General features: G+C 46.3%; 1 protein-coding gene and 1 long non-coding RNA gene across 2 annotated transcripts in view; one reads left to right on the forward strand and one right to left on the reverse strand.

Annotated features, from left to right (window-relative positions):
* Positions 1-21284, forward strand: part of LOC147363380 (uncharacterized) — a 95042-nt gene extending 73758 nt beyond the window's left edge. The window contains exon 2 of the long non-coding RNA XR_015137025.1: positions 20190-21284. This is a non-coding gene — a long non-coding RNA (uncharacterized LOC147363380). The remainder of the gene's footprint in view (positions 1-20189) is intronic.
* Positions 13899-24123, reverse strand: part of EPAS1 (endothelial PAS domain protein 1) — a 92217-nt gene continuing 81992 nt past the window's right edge. The window contains exons 9-16 of the mRNA XM_086327128.1: positions 23595-23809; positions 22356-22546; positions 21718-21828; positions 19918-20408; positions 18833-18959; positions 18521-18638; positions 18138-18311; positions 13899-16122 (exon numbers count right to left, since the gene is read on the reverse strand). Of these exons, the coding sequence (XP_086183254.1) occupies positions 15971-16122; positions 18138-18311; positions 18521-18638; positions 18833-18959; positions 19918-20408; positions 21718-21828; positions 22356-22546; positions 23595-23809 (1579 nt within the window). The 3' untranslated portion in view covers positions 13899-15970. The remainder of the gene's footprint in view (positions 16123-18137; positions 18312-18520; positions 18639-18832; positions 18960-19917; positions 20409-21717; positions 21829-22355; positions 22547-23594; positions 23810-24123) is intronic.

Here is a 24123-nt window from a genome sequence, read left to right on the forward strand (position 1 = left end):
TTTGAACTGGTGTGTCCTGCATTGGCAGGCAGATTCTTTACCACCGAGCCAGCAGTTGTCGTTCAGTTGCTCAGTAGTGTCCGACTTTTTGCAACCCCATGGACTGCAGCATGCCAGGCCTCCCTGTTCTTCACCATCCCAGCCACTTGCTCAAACTCCTGTCCATTGAATCAGTGATGCCATCCAACCATCTCGTCCTCTGTCGTCCCCTTCTCCTCCTGCCCTCAATCTTTCTCAGCATCAGAATCTTGTCCAATGAGTCAGCTCTTCATATCAGGTGGCCAGAGTATTGGAGCTTCAGTGTCAGCATCAGTCTTTCTAATGAATATTCAGGATTGGTTCCCTTTAGGATTGACTGGTTTGATCTTCTTTCAGTCCAAGGGACTCTCAAGAGTCTTCTCCAACACCACAGTTCAAAAGCATCAATTTTTCGACACTCTGCTTTCTTTATGGTCCAACTCTCACATTCACACATGACTAATGGAAAACCATAGTTTTGACTATATGGACATTTGTTGGCAAAGTACTGTCTCTGCTTTTTAATATGTAGTCTAGGTTTGTCGTAGCTTTTTTCCCCAAGGAGCAAGCATCTTTTAATGTTATGACTCCATCACCATCTGCGGTAATTTTGGAGCCCAAGAAAATAGTCTGTCACTGTTTCCATTGTTTCCCCATCTATTTGCCATGAAGTGATAGGACCAGATGCCATGATCTTCATTTCTGAATGTTGAGCTTTTAGCCAGCTTTTTCACTCTCCTCTTTCATCATCATCAAGAGGCTCTTTAGGTCCTCTTTACTTTCTGCCATTAGGGTGGTGGCATCTGCATACCTGAGGTTATTAATATTTCTCCCGGCAATCTTGATTTCAGCTTGTGCTTCATCCAGCCCAGCATTTCGCATGATGTACTCTGCATAAAAGTTAAATAAGCAGGGTGACAATATACAGACCTGACATACTCCTTTCCCAATTTGGAACCCGTTGGTTGTTCTATGTCCAGTTCTAACTGTTGCTTCTTAACCTGCAGACAGATTTCTCAGGAGGCAATAAGGTGGTCTGGTATTCCCGTCTCTTTAAGAATTTTCCAGTTTGTTGAGATCCACACAGTCAAAGCCTTTAGCGCAATCAATGAAGCAGAAAGTAGATGTTTTTCTGGAATTATCTTGGTTTTTCTATGATCCAGTAGATATTGGCAATTTGATCTTTGGTTCCTCTGCCTTTTATAAATCCAGCTTGAATATATGGAAGTTCTCAGTTCACATACTGTTGAAGCCTAGCTTGGAGAATTTTGAGCATAACTTTGCTAGCATGTGAGATGAGTGCAATTGTGCAGTAGTTTGAGCATTCTTTGGCATTGCCCTTCTTTGGGATTGGAATGCAAACCAACCTTAACAGTCCTGTGGCCACTGCTGAGTTTTCCGTATTTGCTGGCATATTGAGTGCAGCACTTGCACAGCATCATCTTTTACAATTTGAAATAGCTCAGCTGGAATTCCATCACCTCCACTAGCTTTGTTCATAGTGACACTTCCTAAGGCCCACTTGACTTCACACTCCAAGATGTCTGGCTCTAGGTGAGTGATCACACCATCGTGGTTATCATCGAGCCACCAGGGAAGCCTCTCTTTTTCTTCTTGATTATGCTGGTTTGGTTCTCAAATATACTGTTGAATATATATGATGGTAATTGACCTCTTTCATCTTGTTTGTCCTGGGGGAAAAGCTTTTGGTATTAATTTCACCATTAAATATAATATTTTTAAGTCTTTTAATCAAAACCCTTTATCAGATTGAGGAAGCTACTCTGTATTCCTAGGGTGCTGAATTCCTTTTCCCCGCAATAATGCATTTGAAACTTTATTAAATATCTTTTATGCATCTATTGAGTTTTTCTTTATTCAGTTAAAATGTTAAGTTACACGAATCAGTTTTTCAGTGTTAAATTAGCTTTGTGTTCCTGTAATAAACCTACCTGCTCACAATGCAGTTTCCTTCCCATGTGTTCTTGTTTGGGCAATATTTTGTTGAAGATATTTGATTTGATGTTTTTGAGAGACAGTGGTCTCCTGTAAGTTTTCTTTTTGTTAAATGTTTGCTATGCATTGGTATCAAGGATATATTGGCATCAGAAATGAGTTCAAAGTGTCCCCTCTATTTTCTAAATGTGTTTGAGAAAGGGTGATTTTCCTCAAACATCTGGAAGAATTTAATGGTGAAGCCATCTGGGCCTGAAGATTTCTTAGTGGGAAAGTTTTATTTAAGGATTTGATTTCTTTAATAAATATGGAATCATTCATATTTTCTATTTCTTCTCATGTCAGTGATTTTGAGTTTTCAAGAAGTTAGTCTCTTTCATCTGGCTTGATGGTGAAGTTTTTTCTCATATCCCTTTATAATCTTTTATTTTCTGATATTAGAAATTTATATCTACTATCTCTTTTGCCTGATACATCTTGTAATGTATTTGTAAATTTTGTCAATCTTTTCAAAGATTAATACATTAGCTTTGTTTATTTTTTTCACTTTTACATTTGTTTTCAGCTAGTGTTTCCTCTCATATTTTTCTTCATTTTTTTCTGTTAGGTTTAATTTACCATTTGTTGCCTAAATTCTTGATATTAATACTTATATCATTGGTTTTCATCCTTTCTTCTGTTCTAATGTAATCTGCTGCTACTGCTGCTACGTCGCTTCAGTCGTGTCCGACTCTGTGCGACCCCATAGACGGAAGCCCATCAGGGTCCCCCGAACCTGGGATTTTCCAGGCAAGAACACTGGAGTGGGTTGCCATTTCCTTCTCCGATGCATGAAAGAGAAAAGTGAAAAGGAAGTCGCTCAGTCGTATCTGACTCTTCATGACCCCATGGACTGCAGCCTACCAGACTCCTCTGTCCATGGGATTTTCCAGGCAAGAGTACTGGAGTGGGGTGCCATTGCCTTCTCTGAATGTAATCTAAAAAGGCTATAAATTTCTCTGTAAGCATGGCTCTAACTGAATCCCAGAAGCTTTGACACATTGCTTTCATTAATATTCAAAATATAGTCTAACTTCATGTGAATTTTTTTTGACATGTGAGTAATTCAGAAGTGTACTGCTTAAAATTCAACATGTGATTCATAAGCTTACATTTGGTTATATACTTCTCTTTTTAAGTATGTTAATTTTTTTCAGAAAAATTTGATTGGAGTATAGTTGATTTACAATGTTGTGTTAGTTTCAGGTGTATGCAAACTGCAGCAGTTATGCATATATCCATTCTTTTTAAAAAATTCTTTTCCCACATGGGCCATAACAGTATTGAGCAGAGTTCCCTGTGCTATACTGCAGGCTCTTATTAGTTGTCTATTTTATATAATAGTGCGGATCTGTCATTGCCAATCTCCCTATTTGCCTCCCCACCCCTCCTTATCCCCTGGCAATCATAAGTTTGTTCTCTACATCCACGACTCTACTGTTTTGTAGATAAGTTCATTTGTACCTGTTTTAAGATTCCACAGACAAGCGATGTTAAATGTAATATTTGTCTTTCTGTGTCTCATTTACTGGTTATTGATTTCTAGTTTAATTTCAGTGTGGTCAGGAATATACTCTGAGTCATTTTAAACCTTTGAAATGTGTAAGGCTTGCTTAGTACTAATACTGTGACTTCTAGTACATGACTAATTTTAGTAAATTCCCTGTGTACACTTAAGAGTTCTGCATATGTCAATGAGGGCTTCTTAGCTGTATACATCAATCTTTTATACCCTTATCTACTTTCTTATTGATATATACTTCACAAACCGTAATATTTACCCTTTCAAGTATACAATTCAGTGGTTTTTAGTATATTAACAAAATTGTGCAACCATTACCACTATCTAATTTCAGAATGTTTCATCATCCCCAAAAGAAACCTTCCCTATTTTTTCCTTCTTCCAGCCCTTAGTAACCACTAATTTTCATATCTATGGATTTATCTTTTCTGAATATTTCTTATAAGTTGAATCCTTTTGCATAAGTTGTGGCCTTTTGCTTTGGCATCTTTCACCCAGCATGGTGTTTCCATGCTGTGGCACATATTAGTACTTCGTTACTTTATATGGCTGAATAATATTCCATTACACAGGTATTGTTTATGTATTCATCAGCTGATGGATGTTTGGGTTGTTTGTATTTTTTTGGCTGTTATGAATAATGAATGCTGCTATAAACATTTGTGTAGAAGTTTTTCCGTGAACATGCATTTTCAGTTTTCTTGGGTATATACCTAGGCCTGGGGTTGCAGAGTCATATGGTAATTCTATGTTTAAATTTTTGAGGAACTGCCAGATTGTTTTGTGAGGGGCTGTATCATTTTACATTTCCACCAGAAATGTATGAGGGTTACAATTTCTCCACATATTTATCAACACTTGTCTGTGTTTTAGATTTTAGCCATCCTAGAGGTGTATGAAGTGATATCTCATGGTTTTTATTTGCATTTCCCTAATCACTGCTGACCCTGGGCATCTTTTTTCTATGCTTAGTTTCATTTGTGTATCTTCTTTGGAGAAATGCCTAAAATTCTGCCCATTTTAAATTGGATTATTTTCCTCTCAATTATTATAAATGTCTTTCATATATGCTGAAATTAGTCCCTTATCAAACATATAATTTACAAATATTGTCTTCTGTTTTCTGGGTTGTCTTTAGTTTTTTTCTGCTTGTTCTATCAGTCACGGAGAGAGATGCGTTAAAATCCCCAACTATGATAATAGTTTTCTACTTTTCCTTGTATTGGTATCAATTTCTTAGGCTTCTTAGGTGTATACAGATACATAGTTATCTTCCAGTGGCATTTTATTGTTATGAACTGCCCCTCCTTGTTCAGTAATGCTTCTTTCTTACAGTGTCCCTAGCTGACATTAGTATGCTGTAACAACTGTTTGTTTAGTGTTTGTCCTGTTTTTCTTCCTTTTACATTCTCCCATCTGTATTCTTATTCAGAAGTCATGTTTCCTAAAAGCAGCTTATATTTATTTTTTAAACCCAGCCTGGCCTTTTACATTTATTTGAAATATTTCACCTACGTATATTTTCTGTAATCACTGGTATATTTAGAGTTAAACCTCGCATCTTATTTGTTTTCTGTTTGTCCCACTTATCCTATGTTCATTTTCCTCTTTTTTCATCTTCTTTTGGGATAATCAGATTAAAAAAAAAAGATTTCATTTTCCTGTTCTTTTAGCTTGTTACATATTACTTTAAAACACACATCTTTGACTTATTAAAATCTAATATGAATCAGTACTTTGGCCCCTTAATTGCTGGGTACTGCAGAAACGAAACATCATTTTACTACATTTACCTTTTCCCACCTCTTGTACCATTGCTCTCATGCACAGTAATTTCACATTTATTTAAAACCCCACAATATATTATCATTATTACTGTTTTAACAGTCACTATTCACTTAGAGTTACTCATTTATCCTTTGCTTCTCCTTTCCTCCTGAATTTCTCTGTTTATATCTGCCATCATTTTTAATTAAATATTTTTAAGAATAGTTTCAGGCTTATAGAAAAATTGTAAAGATAACACAGAGAATTACCATCTGCCCTGCACCTACTTCCCCCTATTCCTGGCATCTTACATTAGTGTGGTGTATTTCTTCCTATTAATGAACCAATTCTGAAATACCATTATTAGCTAAAGTATATACTTTATTCAAATTTCCTTGATTTTTACCTAATGTTCTTTTTTCCCCATCCGAGAAACCACATTATATTTAATCATTGTATCTGCTTAGGCTCCCCTGGGCTGTGACAGTTTCTCCAGTCGACTGATTTTTGATGACCTTGACAGTTTTGAGCAATACTGGTGAGGTATTTTGTAGAGTGTCCCTCGATTTGTCTGATGTTTCCATGTGATTAATTGGTGCTGTAAATTTTTGAGAGAAAGAACCACAAAGGTAAAGTGTCATTTTTATCATATCATGTCAAGGTTACCTACAATTAACAGGTCTCTCAAAATCTGAATCTGCCCCTGAAGGTGGGTAACTATGCCCATTGACCAGTTCCAAGAAATGACCACGTGCCCCTAGGATAGGGTGAGGAAGGAGTTGTGGATCGGATGTTTCCTCAAGGAGTCTGTCACCACACCCTTCTCAAAGTGTGAGCTTCATTTAAAGATGTGTCTTGTCTTTACAACATGGCCCTGAGCTGGAAGCCAAGCTATTTCATCTGGTGCTCATCCAGAGAAACCACACTTGTTCTGACTGACCCTGGAGAGGAAAGTGGCTGTGCTGGGTTCAGAGGTGGGGTGCTGGTTTCCAGCACAGTCACACCTTCCATAGGGGTTCTTGAGGGTATTTTGACTCTGGTGGTTTTTACTTTACTCACTGACTTCAGATGTGACTCCCCAGTATCTCCCAAAGAGAAGCAGTACTTCTGAAGAGACCATACGCTTTAAGTCCATATGAAGAAAAATGTTTTAAATATTTAAGTTCAACATAACTTGCACTTTCTTCTGCACAGACAGAAGACTAGACTTAAGGTGCAGCTCTGGTCCCCCTCTGCCTGTCCTAGGTTTCATGAGCCACCTTCGTGATCCGATGGCCAGACCTGAACAAAGGTGTGAAATTAAGATTTTTCTTTATCTTCACCAGATATCCTTAGATGGCATTATCCTCTAAATAGCTCTCTTGGGTGAGCGAAGTAAATGGTACTTCCTGTTATACTGAGCAAACAAAAGCTGACACATTATAAGTGGAGTGAGGTTTACTCTTGAGTATACTTGCGTTGAGCTGCTGTTTTTCTGAGTCTACAGGCCTAGTTCTCTATTGCTAAAAAAACAGTATTGCTCAAAACTGTCAAGGTCATCAAAAAGAAGTCAGCTGGAGAAATTGTCACAGGCCAGGGGAGCCTAAGCAGATACAATGATTAAATATAATGTCGTTTCTTGGATGGGGAGAAAAGGACATTAGGTGAAAATCAAGGAAATTTGAATAAAATGTATACTTTAATAACGATACTAGAGGGCCATCCAGAAAAACTCTTCTCCAGATATTTGAATGCGGTCATTTGAGCTCTCTCAAAGTCTCTAGGACAAACTGTCCCAACTTCTCCAGTCAGTTGTGCTGTGGTTGCAAGTCCTATCACAATTTTAGTGGTCCTCCTTTGAACAAATTCTTGTTTATGTGTATCTCTATTAGAGTATGGTGCCCAGAGGGGGACAGGATATATTAGGGTTGCATCTAGCTCACGCTATTATGGAACTATCAGCTCAGCAATGCTGGTGCCTCAGTCACAGCTCCTTGGTGAGTGGGATGGTGGGCATAATCTCCCCATGGCAGAGGCCACCTTGGTTAGCACAGCAGCCACTCCATGTTTGAAGCCACAGCAGGAGTGGACACGCATGTCCTGGATTCCCCACACCCATCCTGGCCAACCTGCCTGCCCGTCTGATTGCTCTCGTCCAGATTTGAATCTTTAGCTGGAGCCCTGCCTTGGCCTTTAAGCAAGGCCCCCAAATGATGTCAATGTTCATGCTCAGCTGCCCTCGCCTCCACCAGGCTAATGAGGACGGGAAAACATCACTTTGTTTCAGGCCACTGGGTCCTCCGACCGCACTGTCTTTGTTCCTGCAAGTGCTGGGCACACCCACAGGGTTCAAAACCAAGGTCCCAACAGGCAGGGAGGGAGGGAGCCGCCCCCTGCACCCTCACACCTGACTCAGAAAGCAGCAAGCCCACCTTACGTTCAGTGAGTGCACTCATATGATGGTCCCTGGGTTCTGCAGGAGATAAGTAGAGCCTAGAAACCTCCATGGACGTGGTGGAGAAGCTGTGTGCCTCCCCAAGGCTGCAGGAGGGGTTGGCCCCCAGCCTGCCCGTGTGACTCTCCAAGAGGCCTCAGGAGAATACACAATCTCTCCCACTCCCTGAACCTCAGTCACCAGTGGCCGACCAAGGCTTCCAGGCTACGTGCCATCCCCAGGCTCTTGTCCCCAGGGGTTCTGCACATCTATCATTTCCCCATCTCCCACCCTTCCACCCTGTTCCTCTCATGCAGTCTCTGGAGCTCTGTCTGACATTAACCACCACCTGGGTGCCACTTCTCTGAACGCATCATCAGTTTCCTCTTGAACTGGAGCCTGGCTCTCAGCTAACCCTAACCCTGTCCCCCTCCCACAGCCCCTTCTCCTCCCTCTCCCTCTGCTCACGTGACTGGACGTTTGCTTCTCCTCAGCCGTCAACCTCGGCCTCCGGTGGTTCAGTTCTCAGTGCGTGTCTCTCCTTTACCTTTATGAGCAGTGTCTCCATAACACCCACCTCATGACCCTGACAACATCCTGTCTCCCTACTTCCTCTCACCTTCTCTGCTGTGTTATTTCAGCTGCCTCTGAAATCTCAAATTTTGCTTTTATTTTAAAAAGAAATTTACATACCGTAACATTTTTCTTTCTGATGTACAGTTCTGTGGCTCTTGCACATGCATGAATTCTTGTAATGATCACTATGGACAGGCTACCGAACAGTTCCGTACTCCAAAGAATCCCCATGCTCTACCTTTATATTCAGACTTCTCCCACCCTTAGCCCCTGGCGACCAGTGATCTCTTCTCTGTTCCTTTATTTTTGCCTTTTCCAGAATGTCATATAAATGGAATTACATAGAATGAATCTTTTGATACTGCCTTCTTTTACTCAACACAATACTTTTGCAATTCATGCATGTTGCTACCTGAATCAAACATGTTAACTTTTGATTGCTGAGTGGTATTCTATGCTATCAATGAAGTACAGTTGTTTTTTTTTTTAATCCATACTTCTCTTGAAGGACATTTGGGTTGTTTCTAGTTTGTGGTGAATACAAATAATACTGCTCTAAATATTTGTGGGCAGATTTTTTTGTGTGTAAATTTAAAAATTTCATTTCTTTAAGATAAAACTTAGAAGTAGTATTGCTGGGTCATGTGTAAGTATATATGATGCCCCAATTTTAAGTTTCCCCTCCTCTGACAATGACTGTCTGCATGATTCCTTTTCTCTACACCTCACTTTGACTTCTCTTTGACCTCATTAGGACCTCTAATTCACTGAGCCTGCTTTTTTTCCACTGGCCATCAACCTCTTCATATTTTTCCTTCCCTTCTCACACAGTTTCATTTTCATGGTCTATCATAATAGTCAGTTTCTTAGAAACATTCCTTTCTGCCATCACAACACAAACATTCCCTAATACAGCTCATCTTTAAAAAACTGCCCCTAAAAAATCAGTAATTTTGCAGTGGAGCACTCCGACAAATGTGATCTCAGCTGAGTGATCAAGATTAACATCAACAGTGATAAGTCACATTGAGAGTATGTTGCTCTTGATATGAGGTGATGACAATGGCACCCTTGTGGTCTTCCTCCCTCAAACCCACAACCTCTCTCTAACCATGAGAAAAGCATCAGACAAATCCACATTGAAGCATGCTATTCTGTAAGAATATCTGACTAGCACTCCTCGAAACTGTCAAGGTCATCAACAATACAGAAGGTCTGAATAATGGACCGTGGACTTATGATGGGCTTATGGTGGACCATGAAACTGTCTTCCCTCATAGCTCGTATGAGTCCTCATATGAGGACTTCCCTCATAGCTCAGTCGGTAAAGAATCTGCCTGCAATGCAGGAAACCTGGGTTGGATTCCTGGGTCAGGAAGATCCCCTGGAGAAGGAAATGGCAATCCACTCCAGTAGTCTTGCCTGGAGAATCCCATGGACAGAGGAGCCTGGTGGGCTACAGACCATGGGGTCGCAAGAGTTGGACATGACTTAGCAACTAAACCACCACCACCATGAAGCTGTCAGTCTAGGGAAGCTGAAGGACGCATGACAATTAGATAGAACGTGGTCTCTTGGATGGGATCCTGGAATAGGAATAAAAGGTAAAAGCTAAAGAAGTCTGAATAAAATATAGATTCTATATAATAAGAAACATAATACCAATATTGGTTCCTTAGTTGTAATAAAAGTGCCATAGAAAAGTTAGCGACAGAGGTAACTCAGTGCAGGAACTCTAATATTCTTGCAATTTTTCTGTAAATCTAAAATGATTCTAAAATAAAAGTTCATTAAGTGTTTAAGAAAAACTTCCCCTGACCCCTTCTGCCAACTCCACTCCATTTCTCTGCTTCCCTTCACAGGGAAATTTTTTTAAAATTTATTTTATTGATGTATAGCTGATTTACAATGTACTAATTTCTGCTGCACAGCAAAGTATTCAGTTATATATATATATACATATATATACATTCTTTTTCATATTCTTTTCCATGGTGGTTTATCAAAGGGTATTGAAAATAGTTCTCTGTGCTGTTCAGTAGGCCTTTGTTGTTTATTAGTTTTTATACTTTAATTTTATTGGAGGATAGTTGATTTACAATGTCGTGTTAGTTTCAAGTGTATAGCGAAATGATTCATTTTATATATTTACATATATCCATTCCTTTTTTAAGATTCTTTTCTCATATAGGCAATCACAGAATATTGGGTAGAGTTCCCTAGTATAGTAATACTGTGCTATACAGTAGGTCAAGGTCGATGATGATCTCCATATTGCCAAACCCCAGAGTCATTTTTTTCCTTCTCATTTTGCCTGACCTTTCAGTTAAGTGTGAAACCCAGTTAACTAGTCCTACTTGTTGAAAAAAACTGTCTTCTCTTGGCATTTGGAATACTGGAATCCTGTTTTTTTTTTAAATTCATTCATTCATTTTCGGCTGTGCTGGGTCTTGGTTGCTGTGTGGGCTTTATTCTAGTTGTGGTGAGTGAGGGTTACTCTCTAGTTGCAACGTGCTGGCTTCTTATCGCGGTGGTGTCTCTTGTGGAGCACAGGCTTCTAGGGTGATCGGGCTTCTGTAGTCACGGTGCATGGGTTCAATAGTTGTGGCATATGGGCTTCGTTGCTGCGCTGCATGTGGGATCCTCTTGGACCAGGGATTGAACCTGTGTCTCCTGCACTGACACGTGGATTCTTTACCACTGAGCCACCAGGGAATCCCTGAAATCTTATTGTTTTTTTTTTTTTTTCCTACCTGTTGCTACTCCACCAGCCTCCCTGCTGTCTCCTCCTCTCCCAGACTTGTACCAGCACTGCCATGGTTAGGGCTCTATCTTAAGGCTCTATTGTTTGCTCTATGCTCTTACCTCCCAGGTATAGTGCATCCAGTCTCAGGGATTTAAGTAGTTACCCTACGGGCAACCCCCAAATCCATATCTCCAGCCTCACCCCTACAAGGTAGGAACTGTTATCACACTCCTTTCACAGGAAAGCAGACACAGGCTACAGGCTATCGGACATGAAGGGGCTTCCCCAAGGTTACTTGGCTAGAAGCATAAGAGGCAGGGTTTGAATCCAGGTCTGTGTGACTCCAGACGGGTGCTGGGAGTGGCCAGGCTGCCCCCCACCCCCACTTCCTATCCTCCTTCCATCCCAGTTCCTGGTGCCACCTGCTCCCAGGGTTTCCTGCATGTACTGCTCATTCTGACTTTGTGCCTTTGTCCCCCGTACCAATCCACATCTCCTAGAATGATCCCCCACCTTCCTCTGCATCCTTTTTCTTCCCAGGTCTGATTGGGGGGATTCTCCATTTCTCGGGTCCACACTGATCTGTCCTGGCCTCCTCTGAACTTCCCCAGGACCGAGGGTTCACCCTAAAGCAACTGAAGGCTCATTTGTATCTGTAAGATTCTTGTTTTCTGAACCCGAGATGGGGGTTCAGTGTGTACAAGCACACTGAGGGGGAGGGTGTTGAGATGTGATGTCTGTGACTAGGACTGCCTGGGAAACTGTGGGCTGTGGGCTTCCTCATACCCAGGCATACAGGAGTCTGAGTTAGCCAGGGTGGTTTCCTCTACTAGCTGGTAAACTCTTGGAGAGACCATGACTTTACCAAATAAGTATCATTAAAAAAAAAAAAACAAAACTCTGCTGTGTGTGTGGTAGGGTGTGGGTAGAGAAGTACTTCAAAACCCTTTTTTCCTGGGGTCTGGGAGGCCAAGGAAGCTTCAGTCTAGAAATGAAGGAGGTGGTTTAGTTTTCACTGAGATCACAGAGGCCAAGCAGTTCCTCCAAGGGCCACTGAGCTCAAAGGAATAATTTGAAGAAATGGGGTGATGCTGTGATAGTGATCATTTTAGAGGAACTGAAAGTGCCCTGCGGGGGAGACAGAGGCCGGGGACTGTGAGATGGCAGAGGGAAGGGCTGTGGGTGGGAAGGGCCTGTGCACTGGCTGAGAGATTGAGACCTGATGTCATGGGGCAAGGACGTGGTCCCCTTCGCGTGTGGTGAAGTTGGCCTCAGTCCCTGTGATGCTGGCCTGGGTTCTGCTCCCAGCCCTGCTGTTCACTCACATGTGACAGCAGGCAAGTCCCTTTGTCTCCCTGGGCCTCAGTGTTCTCATCTCTAGAATGAAGAGGTTGAAAAAATAGATGACAAGTTTGGGCTACATCATTTCCAGGCCGATTTTAGCACCTTGAGTCCATCTGGGACTAGTACATCCAGTACTGCTGTCTTAATGGGGACACCACTGCCTCAAGACAGGAAGAACCTGGTTAACCCGCAGCCCCCTCCCCCTCAAAAAAAAAAAAAAAAAAGATTCTGTGCTTCCAATGCTGGAGGCATGGGTTCAATCCCTGATTGGGAAAACTAAGATCCCATGTGTCTTGCAATGTGGCCAAAAAGAATAAAAGTTCTTTTTCACATAAAGCAGAGGGTGGGCAGGGACTTAGGGGAACAGGGCTACAGAGGGTTGAATCTTGTATGTTGTGAAGGAAATGGGCCTGCACTGTATCTCTAGCGAAACCCACACTTCACCCCTCAACTCCAGTTTGAAATCTTCATTAGAGACCATGCTTCAGGAGAGGGTAAATTCTGCCCTACTCGGATCACAGGGAGCCAGGGCTGGCCCTTCTTCCCAAGAGGGGCTGCCTCCTTCCTCAGCTTTGGGTCTGCATGTCCCCACCCCTCAAAAGAGGGACTTCTTATCTGGAGGCTGTTAGGCAAGGTAAGCTCTGGGAAAGTGAGTTTTGCATGCCTGGAGGAGAATGTATTGAGTCAGGAGGAACCCCAGTGGCTGATCTATTGTTAATTCTTGCAGGCTGCTGCTCCTGCACACCTGGCCACGTAGGCACACACCTACTCCTGAGTGTTAGTCGCTCAGTTGTGTTTCTCTGCGACCCCACAGTGGTAAAGAACCCACCTGCCAATGCAGGAGACATGAGAGATGCAGGTTAGATCCCTGGGTCGGGAAGATCCCTTGGAGTAGGAAGTGGCAACCCACTCCAGTATTCTTGCCTGGAGAATCCCATGGACAGAGGAGCCTGGTGGGCTACAGTCCACAGGGTCGCAAACAGTCGGACACACTGAAATGACTGCGTGAGTGCAGAGTGTACCCGCCAGGCTCCTCTGTCTGTGGGATTTTCCAGGCAGGAATAATGGAGTGGATTGTCATTTTCTTCTCCAGGGGATCTTCTTGACCCAGGGATCAAACCCAGGTCTCCTGCATTGCAGGCAGATTCTTTAGCAGGGAAGCCACCTACTCCTAAGCCACCTGCATTAAAAATTTTTTTATTTCTCAAAATCCTTCCCGTAATTTTCTGAAGGCAGGGACCATGACTTCTTTTCTTGGTGCCCTCCTAGAATACAGAAAAAGGGGCCTGTGGCAGAGAGAACACCGCCTGCAGAAATATGGATGATGTAGCATGGCTTCCTGGTCTTAGACAGTTGGAAAGGTTTAATAATAGCCTCTTTTTCCTTCATCCAGCTTCCTGTCAGTTGTCTCCCAAAGATCAGTGCCCGTGTTCATTTTCTGTAAACTACTCAATAGTTGACTTTATAATGGTGCAGCCCATGATCAATCCACCAAAAACAAGAGCCACCAGCAGTGGTAGGATCAGAATACTTTAATAAGATATCAGTGTCAAAATACATTTCCTTATAAAGTTAAGCTCCCATATAGTAATAACATTGTCAGTAGGAATTTGACAAAATAATAATGTTCACGAAATCATTATGTTGATAGATAAGGTTAATATGAAGCTTGGAATATTTTTTCAGAGTGTTTTAGTAAAACTGCAAGGGTAAAATGCCCTTAATGCTGAGGCAAACAGAAAATCAAACACCAGCGCTTACACGTCAGTAGCCCTTCAGGTTGTGCTGCCCACTGTGCGTGAGGCAGGCTGCGGTGCTAAAGGACAATTTGGGCGACACAGTGACTAGGTAATTTTTTCTTGTGAAACTTAAATTTTGTTTTGTTTTGGGCAGTAAGTTCATCCAGGCTTACCAGATTCTCGGTTTGCTGTGTTTTGCTTTGTGTGTTTCTAGAAACTTGGTCGTTGTACCCATGATGGAAGAGTTCCATGTGGCTAGTATTCTGAAAACAAGTGATACTGTCCCTCTTACTGGGGAGTTACAAGGCACTTTTAGGAGACTGTTTGCAGTGCCTCCTACCTCTATACGTCACTTCTGGGAACAGACAGACCTCAAGGAGGCCCAGGGGCCATCCCCGGAGGTCTGCTTGCCGCACCTTGACATTGCAGGGTGATCTGAGGGCCTGGCCCCATTGGGAAGGGGCATGAGGATGAGGCTGGTCAGGACCAAGGGCCCCCTTTTTGCCCCTTCACCCCACCCCTGGTTCAACTCCATGGGCTCCAAGGTGGTGAGCGGGACGTGCACTGGATCACTGTACTGTTTCTGAATCTGCACCGTATCGTGAATTCCCATCTAAACCACCTCATGGTAGTTCTGGAAGTATCCAAATGTGCCACATGAAAGACCATTAGAGTCACATAGCTCAGTGCACTTGAAGGGCTGGCAACAAAATCTTAAAAAGAGTTAAAGCACTTCCCCTCCCTTAGATCGTCCCACCCCGACCCCTGACGTGCCATCAGACCCTCTTGGCAGTAATAATAATACATACATACATACATACAAAATACATATAGAACACAAGGAGAAGACAGCTCGCAATGCTCCCACTTAATGATTCCACTTTCTGGATTATTTGTCACGCCTATGGCATATCCCGAAAGCAAAAAGCCAACAGCGAGAGACCTTGAGCAAGGTTAGTACAGGCCCGTGGGAGTTCTGTACAATTCTGCAGTGTCAGCAACATCAGGAAAAAGAAGATCAAACAGCTTAAAAAAGATTTTAAAGTGATTTTGTGAGCAGGATTCCATTTCCGTTTCTGATATTACAAAGTACCCATATATATGATAAACACTTAACCCAGATATAAATTTTTTTTCTTAAAAAACTCAGTTATGCTTTTGAATAATAATTAAAAAAAAACCCACCAAATGCAGGGGAAAAACACCACTTTAAGAAAAGCCGTACTGCGCAACTTTCATAGATAAGCACACACAATGGAGTTTACCCTTCACATTTCATTTCTTTTTTTACCCCCAAAAGTCATATCAAAATTAGAGCAAAGAGTTGGCTTAAAAAAAAAAAAAAAAAAGATGGACATTTACAATACAGTGATTAGTTTTAAAAAAGAAAGGGCTGAGAGAGGCCAAAAATCAAGCTTAGAAAGCAAGATTATTTTGTTTCTCTTTGGCAACAACAACAACATCTAGTTTTAGTTAAATGAAGCCAAAGCTTTCCCGAAAGGAGAACACACATACACCAAACTTGTTAATATGAATATTGTTTGTGTGTGAGAGAGACCCATGAATATTATAAATTAGGATTTGGGGAAAGAAAAATCTTATAAAATTTAAGAACATTTCCATTGACAGAGCAAAACATAGGTAAAACAATTATATTTTTAAAATATGGATAATAAAGTGAGCATCTTCAGAAAAAGGCCACTACTCGGTGACCTGGACAAGTTTGCCAGGTGAGTATATCTTGTAAAAAGTGTGGTGGTGTTAGAAATACCTAGTTGCAAAAAACAGACGGAGAACGTGAAGCTGGTGGGACGGCGTGGGAAGGGTGCCTGTCGGCGGGCGGCCCTGGCTCAGGTGGCCTGGTCCAGGGCTCGGAGGAGATCCCCTCCTTGGAGGAGCGTGGAGGTTCCCGGAACAGGCACGTTCACCTCACAGTCATATCTGGTCAGTTCCGGCAGCAGGTAGGGCTCAAACGAGGGTCCGAGCAGCCGGCTTGCCATGCCTGAACAGAGAGTGAGTGCTGTCGTTTAAAAGCCCTGCATCAACCGTGTGGGGAGGGTCTGTTCCCTAAAAGGCTAGCAGGGACGCAGCGGGTTCACAGAGCAGGAGGCACTTCCAGTTTTCCTGACTCCGGGGCACAGTGGGGCAGCCCTCATTTCACTCTTCAGTGTTGTCTTTCCCTAGTCACCTACCCCGTGCTCGGAGCAGGGACCCAGCAGATAGCCCGTCTGCCTCTCTCATCAGGTGAGGGGCTGAGACCCAAGGCAGGGACAGAGTGCACAATGCAGATAGGACAGGGAAGGGCTCAGAGGGTGGGGGTGGGTGGGTGGAAGGAGTCCCCACGAAGGCTTCCTGGCCTGGGAGGTGGAGGCATGAGCCAGTGCCTGGGCAAGGCTCGGAGTTGCTGACTGAGCCTGCCCCCCGTGCACTGGCAGCTGGAGGGAAGGCCGAGCAGAGAAATGGAATTCTGAACCAGCTGGTGTCTGCACACACTTGCACACACATCTACATGCACTCATATCATACACATGTGCCACAAGCACATGGGCACGTACATACATACGTGCACACACACACACACAGGTCCTTCAAAGGCCTGACTTCAGTTTCAGGATCCCCACCCTTGGCTGCTCCTCTCCTGCTAAGAAGGAAGATAAGGGGACATTCCCAGCCCACCTCCCACCTCCCACCTCCAGGGAAGAGAGGGCCTGGGTGCCTGGAGGCAGACCCAGAAGCCCTTCACTGGCCCCAGTGATGTGAATCCCTGCTTCCCTTCCTGACTTACGTGAAACATCTCAGCCCCCGGGCCCTCTCTTCCTTCAGTCCGCATCTCAGCCACTTCCTAGGGTCCATGCCTGCCTCCCCCACTCATCCTTGCTCTCCTGTGGACTGGGTGTGTTTCATGGCTGGCTGCAGCCCCACAGTAGAAAGGGGTACTTGCTCATCATCCTTTTCTAATCCCCTCTTCTTTTACTCACCCTCAGAACCGACCTAAATTTAAAAAAAAATTATTTTCCCCTGAAAAGAATGAGTTTCCTAGGTTCACAGCAGGGATAATAATGCTGACTACCACTTCATGCAAACATATACACGAACATATACACTTTGCACAGGTGTGGGCATGGTGAGTCCTTGCCAACCCATGGACTGTAGCCCACCAGGCTCCTCTGTCCATGGGATTTCCCAGGCAAGAATACTGGAATAGTTTGATACTCCTTTTTTCAGGGGATCTTCCTGACCCAGGGATCCAACCTGAGTCTCCTGCATTAGCTGGTGGATTCTTTACCCACAGAGCCAGCAGGGAAGCCCACACTTTGCATGCAGGCCTCTAAATTAAATGTGCAGGCTACTACTCCAACCTAAGGTAGGTAAGGAGCAAAGCTGAAATGTAAGCCCCGGACTATCTTGTGACTCTAAAGCCTGGACTCTGAAGCACTGAACAGCAGTCTGTCTCAAACCATAGTGCTGAGGAAATGACCCTCTTTTGGGGCAGGAGTTTGGTATGTTTCACCCAAAGTATGAATTACATTCCTGTTTACATAGCAACCTTTTTGTGATAACATATTACATAGGATGCTGATAGACTAAGGCGGGTAAGAGGCAGGCATTGGGTGGCCAGTCCTCCTAGAAAGCAAGATCCCCTCCGAGGGCAAGCGTGCCTGTCCTCCCAACAGTGCGTCCTCATCTCAGCGTGATGCCCCAGTAGGTCACTGCATCAGGCATTACAGTAACAGGAAGAACTGAGCAAAAGGCATAGGCTCTGGGGCTCTTACAGGGTATAGCCCTGGGTGTCACCTAGTCACTGGAGGGCTCCTTCTACAGCCCTGTGGACAGGTGGACTTCCAGTCTCTGCTGTGGTCCCCTGGGGAGAGGAGGGCTCACCCCTCTCAAGGCAGCTGCCTTGCATGAGCAAGTTCATCCTTGTGCTGAGATGTGCCACCTTCTCCATCCCCTGGCTCCCACCCTCCCACAACGCCCAGGCCCTGGCACAGCACGCCTGTTCCTGAGTGCACCCACCTGACATCTTGTGAGCTGCTGGTAGGCTGTAGTCCTGGTACTGGGGGGCGTAACACTGAGGGGGGAACCCACTCTTGGTGGGCTCCCCCGGGCTCGTGGCAGACGGAGGCTGTGGTGGTGATAAGTGTCTCAGGGGCTGGCTCCTACCCCTCACGGGATTCTGGATGAACTCATCTGAAAAGGCCAATGTCAGACTGATGGGACAGACTGTGACACCCCAGCATCCCTCTTCCTCCACAGGAGGAGCCCAGAGATTTCTGACCATGTCACCCTCAGGTGGTGAGAGAGAGAAGAACCAGGGTGGGCCCGGAGCTAAACCCCTTGCTCCACCGGCAAATGCCCTCTCCCCACCCCACCCCGCCACGGCCCAGGACTGTGCTCACCATTAGGGACATTTGCATTTGGCAGCTTGTCCGGCATCAAAGAGCATGTCCCACCACCCCTGAGACTCTTCATTCTTTTCCACATCAAATACGAGGTGCTGCTGCCTGGCGGATCCCCCTGCATGTGGAAGTGCAGACATAGAGGGAGAGGCCAGAGAACCCAGTCCCAAACTGCGCTGGGGTGAGGCGGGCCCTGCTTGCTCTGAGAGACCCTCCCTGTCAGCCCGGGTCTCTACATTCAGCCCCGGCTCCCACCCAGCCTTCCCCAGGGCTATGGAGAACCTGCGAAAATGCCCCCAGGAGATGGCTCACCCCACTCATGTCTTGGAAGGCTTGCTCCTCGTACTCCAGCTGTCGCTTCAGCTTCAGCTTGTTGGAGAGGGCAATCATGGCTGGGCTCATCACGTCTGGACCCTGAGGCCCGAAGCCCTTGGCAGACCTGCCAAGCCAGAGAGAGAGGGCGTGAGAGAGTCTGGGGCGCCACGGGCCCAGGGTCCTCCCCGGAGGGCAGTCTCCCCCAGGGCAGAGTCCTGGAGGAGGGGGCGAGGGCCTGGGCTGGAGCTCTCCCTGTCCTCAGTGCGCTCTGCCTGGTGGACACTGATGGCTCAGCTGTCTGCACCTCCCCCGACACGTGCCCGTCTGCCGGGCTGGCCCCCGGCGGCCTTTGGTCCTGGCCTGGTTTGTGGCTGCCCAGCTCGGTGACAGCTGTCTTTCGAGGGCTGCTTCTGCCCCATCTCCCCTGCTCTGCTTGGACTGCTCCCCACCAGGGACAAGGGAGGATGCCCTGTAAAAGGCAAGGGCCTCAGGGAAGCCTAACCAATGGGCCCTGGGAACTTGAAGTCTGTTCCAACCATGGGACAGCCAGGGGAGCTCCCAGGGGTTGGAAGGGCCTTGTGGGGTGGCAGATACTGGCAGATGCTGGGAGGAGGCAGGACGGGGAGGGCAGTGCTGGGCTCCGGCAGCCAGTCAGGCGGAAGGCAGGGGCATCTTTTCACTTTCCTCAACTCGGCTTCCACGCTCGAATGAGGAAATGTCCCTCTGTGTTGTGTGTGTGGGCGGTCTGTGGCTCAGATAATGAACTCTGAATAAAAAAGCACTCTAGGAGGTAGTTCAGGAAGCCACTTCTTTCCCTGTCTGCAGGCCTCTCTTGGTCTCCAGCTCTGATAAAACGTGTCCCACGCGAGGCCTCACGTATCTTAGGGCGAGTCCCCTAAAGCCCAAGCTCTCAGAGTTGAGAGAAGGCTAAGCGGCATATCGCACCTCTGTCGGATGGAAACTGGGGATGGGGCCAGGGGCCTTTTGGAGCCCCATACCTGCCCCTAGTGGGCACCTGTCTGTACCTCCTCCCCCATACTGCACAGCCTTAGCTGAAGCAGCCCAGCATCTCCGTCACTGACCTCTTCTTGAGCATGGCGAGATGGGGTGTGGCGGGGGGGGGCCCCAGGGGCGCTGCCCCCACGGCCTCTGCGTGCTGGTCTTCACCAGGCCACTTCGTGGGCCCCAGCTGTAGTGGTGGGTCAGGGGGCCACTGGGTGTTGGAAATGCCCCCCATGGAGGAGAGGGGGGTGTAGGTCTGACCACAGCACTGCAGCAGGGACACCCTGCTCCCACCGTCAAAGAAGGCGAAGGACACACGCCGCTGCTCAGGCTCCGTCTTCTTGCTTTCCAGCTGCTGCTGATACTTGTCCAGGAGGAAGGTGCTGTGAGAGGCCATCGGAGCCAGTGGCTGGAAGATGTTTGACATGGTGCTGAAGCAGTGCTGGGGGGCCGACTGGGGGGTCTCCGGCAGGAGGCTCTCCTCAGGGCAGATGGGGCTAAGCTGGAAGTCCTCTCCGTCCATGGGGATGTAAGGTGCCAGGGTCTCCAAATCCAGCTCGTTAAAGTCAGTCTAGAAGACACAGAGCAGGGGCAAAGCAGCTCAGCAGTGGGCGCTGCCTCAAGGACGCTGTCTCATCTTAGCCCCTCATTCCCCCGCTCCCGCCCGAGGCATTCCTCCTGCATAGCCTGGCAGCGCCAAGGTCTTGGGGGCCCAAGAGAGGAAAACACAGATGTGTCTTCAAAGTGTGGAAGGTCTTCTGACAAGTGCTACCAGCCTTCCTGTGCGTCTCCTTCCACTCAGTCATTCTTCCACACACCCCACTGGTGTCGACCCCACCTCTTCCTTCCTGCCTACTCTGATGAGCACGATGGCTCCTGGGGGCCAAGGGCAGCTTTGTCCTCATCTCCTGCCCGTGCCCAGGGTGTATCTGTGGACAGCTCGTAGGGTAACCGTGGCCCAGTGCTCTCTGTGGGACCTTCATTCAGATCAACAAGAACTCAGAGATGGCCCCCAGGTTCCCTGTATGGGCACCGTAGGGAATTCTCACAAGCAGATGCAGCAAAACAAACATTTCACCCCTCACTGGGGGAGGTAGCTTATTAATGGTTACAATGACATGAAACGGTTAAAGAGAAGCAGCAGCCAGTTACCCACTTTCTCTTTTCAAGGAATAAATCTTAGAGTTCAGAGAAGAAAGTGCAGGGTTGAAGTAGGGAAAGATTGCAGAATAAAGACACAAACTGAGGAGGCAAGGCAGAAATTTGGATGAATAACCCAGAGTAAGACAAATAGGGATTAATACATTTCCTTTGGGTTTTGTGACATACTTACCATCCACCCACACCCTAGCCTGTTTACACAGGTTTTACAAGACTGTTTGGCCTTATGTAATATGTTTCTGAAAAGTTATATGTAAATAAAAATTTGTCAGATGTCATTTTAAAATGTGTTTAACATACGTTATTTCAAAGAATCCTAAAATGAAAATGTTTGTAAAGGGAATTGTTCCCTGTGCCTAGAAAAGTCTTATGCATCTGGACATGCTTTTTAAATGCAGAGCTCGTTAAAGAAACGTTCAGTTGTAGTTTTGGCATTCTGAGCTCTAATAAATATCCAAGTTAGTAGGATATAAATATATGGAGAGGTAAAAAGAGCTGGATTTGACACGGGTAAAGCAGAGGGCAGAAGTGGGAGGAGCAGGTGACCACAGGCTCCATTTCCCTGCACTCTCACCCAGTTAAGGGACCATGGCATTGGCCAAGCTTTCCCACTAGTCTTTGCAACAAAGGGCCGAGGCTGCAGAGCATGGACGTAAGCCTTCACCGGCAGCAGCTGGTGGGCCTGGTGCACCATCCCAATCTTCTCCATGGCTACATACCTGGGTGCCACACTGGTCCTTCGCCTCTGTGTCCATGGCAAAGAGCTTCTCGATTGCTTCAATCTTCAGATTGTCATCTAGAGATGTGTAATAGTCTCCAGGGCTACTGGGCTAGGGGCCAGGAAGGAAGGTGACCAAGTCAAGGCTATGGCACTGCTTTCCCCAGAAGTCCAAGGTGGAAGGAGAAATACATCTCTGAACCCACAGAGTCAACTCCATTCCATGGAACAGGATTTGTAGAGAGGCCACTCCATATGAGCCATGTGAACCTCTCTAAGCTCAGTCTCCTCACCATAAAATGAGGCTGTCTTGAAGAACAAGCCAGACAGAGGCATGGCTGGCCAGGCTCTTTGCACCCAGCAGGATGGTTACTGTCCTGCATGGAGACTGAGCTCAGGGCTCACAGCTCTGAGTGACTTAGCCCCTGTCTCCAAGGACCTTATTCTGTAGATGGGGGTGGAGTGCCAACAGCAAGCATCTAATATGTGGCAGGCAAGTCTCATGGCCACCCTTGGGGTCTGCAGGAAACCCGAGGAAGAGGAGCACAGCATTGGGGCCTGGCCTGTCCACTCAGCCATCCGGCAGCAGCCAGAGGAGCTCACCCTCTCCATGACCTCAACCCAAGGCGGGGGACTCACCGTGGAGCAGCTGCTGCTGCTGCTGGCACTGGGGGTGCTGTTCCCCAGGGCGGCCGCCTGGGGCACAGTGAAGGCGGGCAGGCTCCCGGCCTCACTGTGGGTGCCGTGGCTCTTCACCTCTCCGGTCCACTGCTGGCCTGGGGGCAGGATGCCCTTGCCATAGGCTGAGGACTCCTCAAAGTTCGGGGTCCCTGTGGAGACAGGGCCTGGCTTGGTTAGCACCCACAACCACCGGGCTCACTGCCAGGACAGAGGAAGCCCGAAGGATGCACAAGAGTTCCTAAAAGGGTCTGCAGTGCACCTGGGCTAGGCCCTGGTGCACTGAGGCTCAGTTGGGTTAAAGAGGCCTTCAACCGAGGCTCTGCTTCAATGTACAGACTCTGTTTAATGGGAACACCCTCTTGGAGCCGCTAACTTTCAGAGATTAAATGTATCAGTTGCCTCTCTTCCCTGAAGGGTAATCTAGAATGCAGAGGAGAAGGTTATAAGAACTGGGCAAGTTACCTTGTTATTGCCACAAAACTGGGACGCTGCATGACTCCTTGGCCCAGGTTTGCCCTCTGTGACTCTCTGCAGTCACAATTCCCCTGTGGCTTCTCAAGAACATGTCTAGCAAGGCCAAGCCAGTTCAGAGCAAGTACAGGGAGGTGTAGCTATTCCTTGAGTGGCCACAGTAAGGCTTGGGGTGATGGTGGTCAGTTGCCACATAGGGAGGAAGGGGCTTCGCAGGTACACAGCAAGGGTCAAGAGCTGGAAACCCTGCTGGGGCCACCAGGACTCGCATCCCCAGGGGACAGGTAAACGTTTAAAGACGTGCATGTAAGGACTTACTGCTGGGCCCAAATCTGTTTCTCCATCCAAGTTTCTGGGATGATTTTTCCCAACATTATTTCAATATAGCAGCCTTTTGCCCCAACACACAATCTGTCTTTCAAGGTGGAGATCTGCCCACTCTGCAAAAATACGCCCATGGCTGCAGAGCAGATTCCTGAGACCTCTCCTCTCAGACTCCTACTGCCCATGATGCAGCATCGACCAGACCCCACCCGGATCAGTGCCTTGAGAGATCAGATATACGGCAGTCCTGAGCCATGGTGAGTGTATGTGCACAGCACAGGGTCTGGCCACACTAATGGATGATTAGCAAGACTCAGAGAAGGCACACGGCAGCTCTGCTTAAGGGAAATCCTCCCACCCAAAGAGAGTTTGATAGCCTCAGCCTAGCTAAGATGCACCCACCGAAATCCAGAGAAATGATGGTATCTCCCGCGGTAGGTGCCAGCTGGGCCAGCTCCTCGGGCTCCTCCTTCAGCTTGGTGAATAGGAAGTTGCTCTTCTCAGACACAGCCACCTTGCCACTGTTATCAAAGATGCTGTTCATGGTCAGCAGGTGCGGCTTAAACGGTGACTCTGTCTGATCCATGGAGAACACCACGTCGTTCTTCTCAATTTCACTGTTGAGATGAGAGGGAGCTTCAGACCCTCCACATTTTCCATCAGAACCCTTTGGCTCTCCCAGACACACTGCAACCCTGACAGCTGAGCCTCTCAGATAAAACCATGGGTATGGACAGGGTGTTAGCATTTTGTAAAGAACTGCACAGTGGTGGTTTGGAGTCCTGGAGCCTAGCGATGCCAAGAGCGCCTCACAGTATGTATCTGTCTTGGATGCTGCTTTTATGTTGTACATGGACTGTGTGGTGTGCACAGACCTGAAGGCTTCTGCCTTTGTTTCACCCCAGCACTGCCTTTCTCCAGCTGTCTTCTC

Source organism: Bos grunniens, chromosome 11 (genome assembly GCF_055505025.1).
Source record: "Bos grunniens cultivar Pamir isolate PY7600 chromosome 11, Bosgru_T2T1.0, whole genome shotgun sequence".
NCBI classification, from domain to species: domain Eukaryota; kingdom Metazoa; phylum Chordata; class Mammalia; order Artiodactyla; family Bovidae; genus Bos; species Bos grunniens.